The sequence below is a fragment of the Amblyomma mixtum genome, chromosome 9 (genome assembly GCF_055824585.1).
Source record: "Amblyomma mixtum isolate Tamu chromosome 9, ASM5582458v1, whole genome shotgun sequence".
Classification (NCBI taxonomy): domain Eukaryota; kingdom Metazoa; phylum Arthropoda; class Arachnida; order Ixodida; family Ixodidae; genus Amblyomma; species Amblyomma mixtum.
The window spans coordinates 64,275,170-64,285,514 of record NC_143020.1 but is presented as its reverse complement, the minus strand read 5'-3'; the positions used below and the strand labels follow the sequence as shown (position 1 = coordinate 64,285,514).

Below are 10,345 nucleotides of genomic sequence, written 5' to 3'. Positions count from 1 at the left end.
CCTGCAACATCTGGCAGCAAGTTGCTGACATCGTCGCGTGTGCAAATACACTGCCAAATGTTGTCAATGCCGCGCAGCATGTCCACGCAAGTTACGAAAACTGGAATATTTCGTTACATCAAGGATTTCGTTACACTGAGGTTTAACTGTATCGTTGTAAGCGGATTACACTGTACATATCTGTCTGCCATCACTGTGCTTCACTTTCCACACAGTAGGTAGCGAAGCTACCACATGCCCCAGACATCACCCAAGAACATACACACGCGCCATGCGCTCATCGCCGACCAACGCCCACCTTTGGTGCGCCCCACCAGGAGCAGCACCTTGCAGTCCCGCACCCGCAGGAAGAGTCCCGTGCCGGCGCCACACGTGGTCACGTGCAGGTTGCAGGCCCCAAGCCGGTCACCACCCACCTCCACCTGCACAACACCGCAACAGTCATGAGGCAGCTAGACTAGCCTTAGTGATATCCGCACGACCACAGCATCAACACCAACTCAGCTCAATGAAGCACTTCAGCCAAACATACCGTATAAACGCGTGTAAGGGCCGCACCCGTGTATGGGCCGCACCCCGTTTTCCCAAAGGAAATGTTTAAAAAAAAAAAAATCCGTGTAAGGGCCGCACCCGAACTTTCCACGACCCAGGCGGGAATAGCCTTCTAAATGCACGCACCGTGGCCTCCGCGATCGGCTCCGGCTGCGAACAACGGTGCGCTCGATCGCGGAGGCCAAGCAAGCACGCGCACAAGAGCTTCCAAAAACCGTCCATGGATGGCGCCCGAGGCCGCAGCCATCATCATCATCATCAATTTTTTTTCTCCCCCGCGACTTCCCGCTATCTAATCAGCATCAGTATCGCCAGCTCCAGCCTTTTATGGCGGATTAGTGCGTTCGCCGTAGTTGTTGTGGCTTTCGCGTGCTGCCGCCGAGTAATGCAGTTTTAGCACGATGGGCAAGCACATTATCAGCTACACGGCTGGGAGTTAGCTCTCGAACACGGCAAGCGTGCGGCGGACAGGGAACTCGACGTGGCCAAGAAGTGCGTCCGATGACCGTGCAATCAAAAGGGTGCATTGAGAAACACAAGCTGCAAAAAACGCGCTTTCCGAGGCGAGCCGTGTGAGTTTCCCGAACTGCTCTGCTAGTGATGGAAATGCGGAACAACGGCTATGCGTTGACAGCGGACATGCTGCTGCACGGCTTCTTTGGGATGAGCGTGCACCAGAGCACAACACCAGCTCAGAGTCGAAATACTCTGCGAGTGTCGACTGAACATAGAATAAATGCCGTTCATTCCCCGATTGCTGTGTTTTTGCTTAAAAAAAAAAATTTTTTTTTCTAAATCGCGTGTATGGGCCGCACCCCGAAAATTGGCTCCCGAATCTGGAAAAAAAAGTGCGGCCCTTACACGCGTTTATACGGTATATCCGCTTCCCAAACAAGAGGTCCGCATCCTCTCCCATACTGGGGACTTGGAATTTTCGGAAACAAACACCAAAGGCCATATCAAGGAAGCGTGCCCAAAGTCGTGATGTTGTCCAGGTGGGACTGGCTTCAACTAGGTGCATTCCCTTCCACAAGACAAGAGCAAAGGCCAGAGCCGAATTTTTAACGCATGACTGCATTTGTCAGTGAGTGAATAGTGCGATAACCAAAGCCATTGTTCCATTTTACCTTTACTAGCAATTTTAAAGCACTTGGGATAGCAGTATTTAAGGTGTCAATATCATGCATCGATAAACTTTGGAAAAACATATTTTTTAAGTGCAACTGAACAACTGCGCCTTGATTACTGCAAACGCTGCGCCTTCAGCTTCTCTTAGCAAAAAACATTACTTTGTCTCTACCTGTCCAAAATGCCAAGATATCGACAAACTAACACAGCCAGGTATCTACAATTTTCATGCCAGTAAATTTTGTTTTCCAGCGCAAATTGAGCCCACACAACGATCTAAATTTAATATTACGGTCAAAATTCTGATTTTCGGAAGTAAAAAAATTGGTAGAGTTGGAGAACAATAGCTGTACGGTTCCAAAAATGTCATTTTTAGATAACTGTCTTTTTTTTTATAATTTTTTTTTTGGTCCCAAAGACCAGTGGACCCCCTAAAAAGGCTCGTTATTTCAAACTCACCATAATTAAAAAAAACTCACTTCTTTCATGTTCGAACTATGAACAGCCCGCCACACAATCGATTCTTACCACCAACAGAAGATAACACCCCATACCCTAAGTGTTCTACTTTCAGCTATCAGCTAACTATAGCCACTTGTTGCCCCTAAATGCAGTCGTAAAGTTTGGGAGCTTCAGCCCCGTAAAGCTAGCACAAGCGACCCACGGCTACGTGCCGAAAACCAACAGGGTCAACTTTCAGCACTGTCAGCATGGCATGGAGTAACAATGTTCACGCAGTTCTGGCACCTATGCAACGCGCGGAGCCCCCCAACTGTCTCTGACCTGGCAGCAGTAGCTCTGGGAGCAGAGCAGTCGGCCGCACACCAGGCACAGCGTGGGCGAGCGAGAGTCGTCGCCATCCGAGTTGGGGCAGCGGAAGAGAGACGCTTCGTTGATGAGCTCGCTGAAGTCGCTCGGCAGCTCCACCAGCCGGTTGGGCTGCACGGGGTGCCGAACCAGCCGCGGTGAACGCAGCTGCGTGGGCACCGTCCTGTGTGACGCCCACCTGGGAGGAGGACAGCGGAAAGACTCGAAGGTATGACGGCAACCGCAGCACTAGCAGTCGCATGCATTGCAGTTTTAAACTTCAGTCACTCACATGAACGCAACCACTGCCTTTGGCATTAAAATATAAATTTTCGCTAATTTTATGTTTCTCACCAAGTTTTCGTAAACTTGGCACATTCATTACTCTAGTCCCAAGGAACACTTTCGCCACACAGCATGTGGGAACAGTGTCACAGTTGCAACAGAACTGTTACATTAGTATTGCATAGTTGCCTACGGATGCTAGAAAGGGACCACATCATGAAAATGCAGCAGTCTAGGAACGTACAGTACAGTCCACTGTTAAAGGGAACATGCGATCGTGTGGCTTCTGCGCTTCGCGAAGCGCTGCCGCCCAGAACGTACGAGAATTGATGGCACAAGATGTATGCACAGTAAGCATGGTGGCTGGTCTTTTTGCGCATCTGCCTGATGCCACCCATTCTCGCCGCATTTAAGCAACAGGACTTCGCGAAGCACGGAGGCCACGCGATCGCATGTTCCCTTTAACAATGGACCGTACTGTACCTGTGAAGTTCTACTGCATACACAATCTCCGACTGTCAGGCAATGACACCAACATCCATAGCATAATCCCACAATCATCCACACTCGTCCACACTCACCCTATGGCCAGTTGCCGCAGGACGGACGGTGCCAGCACGTAGGAGAGGTCGGCCGGCACGGAGAGGAACTCGCACAGGGCCTCCCAGGTGTCGCCATCGGCCACACACAGGGCGCTGGGGGGCGGCCGGCTGCCCAGGAAGTGCAGGAAGATGGCACTGCACCGCAGGAACGGGCGCAGGCCCTCGTGCACGGCCTCCACAAAGTGGCTGCCCAGCTGCTGTGCGGGAAGAGATGCACACAATCCAATTACTGCTCTAGGAGGCATTCACGTGATAGCTTTGTTGTTTCGGTGCAGTGGTTGGCATGGCTGGTGCCAACGCCATGCCAACCCCTGAAAAATACCGTAAAAACCCGCGTATAATACGTTTTTTTTCCCATAATTAGCGTCCTAAATTTCCGCCTCGTACTATTTACGGATCCGAACAAAAATTTTCGAACTTGCTCGAAGTATTGGTTTCGTTTTTGCGGCGTGGCTACGGCTTGGCTTCGTTACTCTCGACAAACGACGTCACGACGTCGTTTCTTTGTTGATCCGTTGGGCGCGCCTGTTGACAACGCACGTGCTCGCATGTAAGGCACGCTTCGTGAAGTGGATATTGTTTTAGAGAGCACGATGTCACGGTCTTGAAAACAGTACTCGGCTACTTTCAAGCGATTTTGGCTGCGGAGAACATCGGCAACGGTGCGGCCGGGAGGCAGTTTGGTGTCGTTGAAGGAAGCATTCGTGAATGGCCACAACAGAAAGAAGCCCTTTTCGCGTGCAGCGGAACGCGACAAAGCTTTCGTGGCCGTTTGATGGTTGTGTAAACAAACCGTTCAAGGACGCAGTCAGGCGGTGCTACGCAGAGTGGATGCGCTCAGGTGGGCCTGCAGTGACGCCAACCGGGCGGCTGAAGCGGGCTTAAGAAGTGCGGCATCTCAAACGCCCTCGATGGCACGGAAGATGAGTACATTTGGGATGATTTGTCGGACAAAGAAATATCCGAAGAAAGCGCTATGAAGAACAAAGTAATTGAAGTGAAGTGCGGGATGCGATTTGAATAAATGTCTTCTATGAGCTTGTGTTACTCGTATTATACGCGGGTGAAACTTTTTTTCCCATTTCGCGTCTCTAAAACTTAGCCCCGTATTATATTCGGGTTCGTATTATACACGGGTTTTTACTGTATGTCTGGCCATGCACACCTGTTCATGTGCACACTGGTGGATTCAAGGAGCTCGTCACTGTGATTCACTGCCTGATGATGGCTAGAGCTGTGAACAAGTGCACAATAAGTCAATGTCTGCCATAACCACAGGCTCAGATTTGCCACGTTCAATGCCTGAATCATTGCCCAGCACTGAAGCCTCTTGTACCTACCCACAATGCTAGCATGATAGGATAGCAGGTGCTTTTAAACAGCAGGTGAGTGCTGTCTATTATGGTTCACAGAGGGAGCTTTCAAGCAATTAGAACAATGCGTTGGCAGCAAGAACAATTCTGAGAGGGAAGAAAAACTTCCTTTTCAACAGAGAAAGAAAAAGAGCCCACATAAGTTCTTTCAGCTCCGCAAACCGCTAAATGTGCATCTCCCACCAGAATTCTTTCAAAAATTTTTACCACACCAGCGCGTTTGACCTTGCCTCAAAACGGCCTCCAGGTACAGCCCCCGTCAAAAGTATACAGCCCAAAGGGTTTGCTTCTAAGCTGTTTAGTGGCGCCCCCTAGCATTCCTAACAGTCCAAATCTTTGGAAAATTAAGGATGCATAGCCATTACTCTTACGAAAGATTAAAGGTGCACTGAAGAGGATTCTGAACTTGTCTTTTTGCCACGGGAACTCAATCTACACGTTCCTAGCATTCTTAGAAACTGCGACTTATTGCCCTGTGTGGCCGATTTCCCTAATTAAATCGAATTAACGTCCGGCTCCCGCCTTTTTTTTTTAATTCTCCCTCGTATGGTGGGCGGAGTCGACCAACGCGTGGAGTGCCTTTCGTTGCTTTCGCTTCATTTTGTTTTTTAGGTTTTCGTGAATAAATAGTTTCATTTGCAGATAATATAGCCGCAAAATAAGCCCGCAGAAATAAAAATAGGCGCGGACTATTTCCTTCTACGGACTACTACGTATTACTCCGCCGATGGCAAAGCGGCAAGCCGCCACGGGACTGGGTGAAAGGCACTCCCCGCGTCGGTCGACTCCGCCCACCGTACAAAGGAGAATTTTTAAAAAAAAGGCAAGAGCCGGACGTTAGTTCGATTTAATTAGGGAAATCGGCCACACAGGGCAATAAATCGAAGTTTCAAAGAATGCTAGGAACGTGTAGATCGAGTTCCCGCGGCAGAAAGACGAGTTCAGATTCCTCTTCAGTGCACCTTTAAGGTCGCTGAGGGTGCATAACGAGGCTGACTACAGGCCTCACAAGCAAACCCCTTGGGCTGTGTACTTTTGACACGGGGTGTACATTCTAGCTACACAAAGCCTGCTGCAACAGAGGGCTCCACGTGAACTTCACACTGAGATTTCAGCATGTGAGCACTTTCGCATTTTCTCTCGGCCGAAACGAGACTGCTGTGTCCAGGTAAAAAACCTTGCAAACCTGCGGTCACCAGCAAAGCTTAGAAGCCACTGTGTGACTGCGACAGGAAGAACAAACAAGAGAGAAAGACATTGCGCACAGCCCTCGGCTGGCACGACGAACAAGACACGCTTCCGAGTTTGCCCCCACATCACGAAGGGACCATCATCAGCGAAGCCTCCGTCACACTCACCATCGACGGATTCTGCTGCAGGACTCCGGCTGCAGACAGCACCTCTCGGCAGAAGTCCAGTAGCCTGGAGTGCGACTCCGAGGGCTTGGTCTGCTCCTCCTCGCCAGGCAGCACGGAGTCCGTCTCCATCTTCTCCTCATGTGGCTCCACAGTCAGGATCACCTGGACAGGCCAGTGACCATCGTAAACAGTGACACGGGCCGCGCGTAAAATCTTAACAATCCGCAACACTTCTGAGGGAGGAAGCTGCCGCTAACTTTACAAGGCCACCGAAATACACAAGTACCAAGCATAATGCCACAATGACCACAAATACTAGACAGGCGTGTTTCCGCTCAGAACGACAAGCCTCGTGCTCTGTGGACAGTGGTCCACGTGAAACAAGAGATAGATGCATAAATAAGAGTTTTTGAATGCAGATGAAATAGCTTAACAAGAAACGCTCATCATATATCTGATGTCTGAACATTTCGCTAGTTTGAATATGGGCGCATCGTATCCGATTACTTACCCGGAGACCTGGAAAGCTCGCCAGGCACAATGTGAGAACTCCTTTCGTTATGTCTGCAACGCGAGCCTCAACTCACGGTTATAATCAGGCCCACTCCCGATATGCTTACATATATTCGTGCCCCATTCCTGTGGTCATCGTCACCCATCATGACACTCTTTCTTCCCCCATAAAAAGCGGTGGGCCGGAAAACCACTATGTTCAAGCTCTCTGCATTTTTTTTTTCTTGCTAAAAATTAGCTGACGATTTCACTTCTCGGTAATACCATTTCTGAGCGCAGCTGCTGCAGTATTCAAACCTTAGGTGACCGCATACGGAACACTGAGTGCCGAGCAGAGGCGGCTCAGAGTGCTCAAGTGGAAATGGTGAAAAAAAATAGCCAAGCATAACAAAGCCAATCTGTCCGACTGACTCTGTTTAAATCCAAGATGGCCCCTTTCACGGCGGCTAAGAAGCGGTTGGTTGTGACAGCAATGCCTGCTTGTGCATATATCGGCCGAAGAAGCGAGCTTTCAGTCGAAAAACAATTTCTACAGTAATGCTGGCATCCATTTTAGTCTCAAAAATCAATCTTCTCAACTCCACAGAGTCTGAAATATCAGTCCTGAATATGTACATGTTCCTTTGAGATGCGTGACAGTTCCTCAGCGAAATCCGAAATATCACGCAAGTCCGAATTAATGAAGTCTGAAAGAGGCCATCACCATCCGGAAGGCGTTAGCTGTTCGGTTACACTCCCATAGTTCCGCCTCTATCCACCATATTGGACTGTGACGTAATCATTGGCACGCAGCAGGTGGTTGTTTCTACAAAGCTATTGTAGATGGCGGTACAAGTCTCAATGCGAGATGTGCTGTTTCCTAGTTGCTGCCACAGATGGCACTGCGATCTCAGGGTGGTAGCAGACCCCGCGAAATCAGGAAACATGATGAGTAAGAGCTAATGCTCTTAAAATCAATCAGCTGCTCTAAACGCCTTTTCCGTTTATGCCTCCACCCACAATCTAGAAATGTGAAGAGTAAGAGCTAAAGGTCTTAAAATCAATCAGCTGCTGTAACCATCTTATCTGTTTATGCCTCCACCCACCTGAACCAGGTGAAGGGCGAGGACCAGCCGCAGAACATGTCCGTCCAGGGCGCCCCCTAGTGGCAAGGGTGGAGTGCCGCCCCGGCCAGCAAACAGCGAGGGCGCCGACAGGCACAGTGCCACCAACAGCCCGAAGGCATCCACGTCCAGCACGGAGCCCCTGGCCGACGTCTGCAGGGTGACCGCCAGGGCCGGGGGCACAGCGGGGTCGGACGGGGGCACGCTCCCAGTGGCCAGGACATTGCTGGCCAGGTACGCCACCGAGGGGGAGGGCTGGTCTTTAGACGGTTCCCCACCGGAGGGCGCTGACACTGTCACAGTGGGGGCAGGCTGGGAGCCGGCAGGGGGTGATGTGGGAGCAGAGCTGCTGTCTGGAGGACTGCTTGGAGTCACTCCGGGTGGACTGTAGGCGGAGAGGGAGAGAGGGGTAGAGTGTAAAGGCATTTTGGAATACTCCGTTGGCCCTTGACCAACCTTTAGTTGGTGCTTTCCCAGTGTTCATCCTCACTGTTTCTGCCATGCTGCTCACAACCAAATATGCAACAACAAGCCCTCGTTGCTACCATACTGGGTCATGCACACAAATAACACTGGGCACAACTCTGAGATCACAACGTTCTTTGCCAAGAGAAATTAATCTTCTTAACTACATAATTGTATTCCACTCTTTAATAACCTTGTTTCGTTAGACAAACTCTTATTCGTGGCACACCTTACACAGGAATCTGCACAGAAACAGGATTAAGAGGTTTGCGGGCATACGGTGGCCGCAACTGGCAAGGACAGGGTTAATTGGAGAGACATGGGAGAGGTCTTTGCCCTGCAATGGGCGTAGTCAGGCTGATGATGATGATGATGAAGAAGGCATGACTGTGGTACAAATACAAACGAATTAATAGAACGATTATTCAGACCCCTTTTCAGGTCCTGTCGAGTCCAAAAAATTGGTCGGCGACTATTGCCCGATGCATTATGCAAAGTCAAATGATTCACAAAGCAGGTGGTCAACCTGGGAAGACATTTGCTTTCTTGGCGTCCACCTTGCTGGCGCCAGTACTGCCAGCACACACATTCCCTAGCCTCACATCGCAGGCACCCACATCCCAAGTAGCACAGGATATTGGCCCAGTATTGGAAATGGATGGTTCCACTCTGGTCCTTTGTAGGGCCAGTCTTGGCGAATACTGAAACAATATTGGGCCGATTAGCCTTGCTGCTAGGGATTGCTGGCCCCTGCATTGCCTGCACTCACAGCAGCGAGGCATACCGTACCTGGAGACGGCAAACACTCGGCCCAGCAGGCGCAGGCAGTGACTGGCCACGGCCATGGGAGGGGACACACGCAGGGAGGCGGCTGCGGTGCGCACCAGCGCCTCGAGGCAGTGCAACCGCCGTGCCGAGAGGTCGCCCAGGAGGGGCTTGCCCCGCAGAAGCCACTCGGCACCATGGATGGTGTAGGCACAGGACCACCACACCTGGGCGGGCACCCGGTCGTCATCCACGTTCGGGTTCGCATCCAGACCCACCTGCATTAAAGCACGCCAGCATTAGAGCACAGCACAACTTCTGCTGTGCCTGCTTCCACACCAAACAGCGACGAATGCCCCTCTTTGTGAGTCACTGTCCAGATGATAGAGTGAAAGCTCCTGTTAGAGTTCTAAGTCTTCCCCCTGCAGGCATTTCTGCAGCAGGCTCTTTCCTGACAAGAGATTGTAGACAGGCAAAAGAGCTTCAGCCACATCGCTTGCCAAGCTGTACTTGTGCCTGAGTTTAGGCTCCCGTTTAGCTTTTACACCTTTGCGGCGGCATCAAGACTGCTTACTAGCGGTGCACAAGATACGACTGCAGCAGTCATCAGTGGACAAGATGTAGCAATATATTGCCATCACGGCTTGCTGCATGGCATCCACATCACATATGTCAGATCTTAGCACCCGGCTATAATATACAGCCAGCTTGTTAACTAGCTCGGCTGTGAGTTGTCCCCTACCACCGAGGCTTTGCTTGCCCTCACCCTCATGCCACTGCAAGAGGTTGCGCAGTACCATTCCCACGCACTTCCCGTGCGTGATTAACGCAGTCTTGTTTGACTACCTCAACGAAGCATAAACTTTCACATCTTGACTGGCATTGAATGTATGACTGTCCGCATCTGATAACACCGTTGTGTTGCGCAGGTTACGTTGCTGTGGTGACCCGTCAAAGAAAATTTTGCTTGCATCCACCTCCATTTGGCCAGACTCGCAAGTGGTGTTTTTCTGGCGCTGGTGGCGCAATTTCCAAAGCTAGTAGCCATCGATGTTCGGCTTGGGGCCAGTTTCACAGACCAGACAAAAGTTACAATACCACAGAGTCCAGTACATACCCAGCGAATACAGTCTAACCACGTTATAACGAAACGGTTTATAACGGAATATTAGATATAGCAAAGGAATGACGATTACCCTAGCAAGGTCGCTCAGCACGGGTTATAATGAAACTATGGCTATACAGTAGAACCCCGTTCATACGTTTTTCACCGCACCGGGAAAAAAAAACGTAACAGCCGGGAAAACGCAACAGTGAGGAAAGCACCGAAAATTAATGAAAACAGTGCAGCTTTGACTAGAAACAATTTATTTCCGCAAATTGACCCTAGGACT

The 10,345-nt window shown here is 50.4% G+C and overlaps 1 protein-coding gene across 3 annotated transcripts in view; it reads right to left on the bottom strand.

Moving 5' to 3' along the window:
- Ubr1 (Ubr1 ubiquitin ligase) overlaps positions 1-10,345 on the bottom strand; it is a 61,596-nt gene that overhangs the window by 5,581 nt on the left and 45,670 nt on the right. For 2 of the 3 annotated variants that reach the window (XM_089560232.1, XM_089560233.1), the window contains exons 21-26: positions 8,976-9,229; positions 7,704-8,106; positions 6,106-6,267; positions 3,354-3,571; positions 2,464-2,686; positions 299-422 (exon numbers count right to left, since the gene is read on the bottom strand). In XM_089560232.1, the coding sequence (XP_089416358.1) occupies positions 299-422; positions 2,464-2,686; positions 3,354-3,571; positions 6,106-6,267; positions 7,704-8,106; positions 8,976-9,229 (1,384 nt within the window). The remainder of the gene's footprint in view (positions 1-298; positions 423-2,463; positions 2,687-3,353; positions 3,572-6,105; positions 6,268-7,703; positions 8,107-8,975; positions 9,230-10,345) is intronic. The other variant, XM_089560234.1, reaches the window with a different exon arrangement.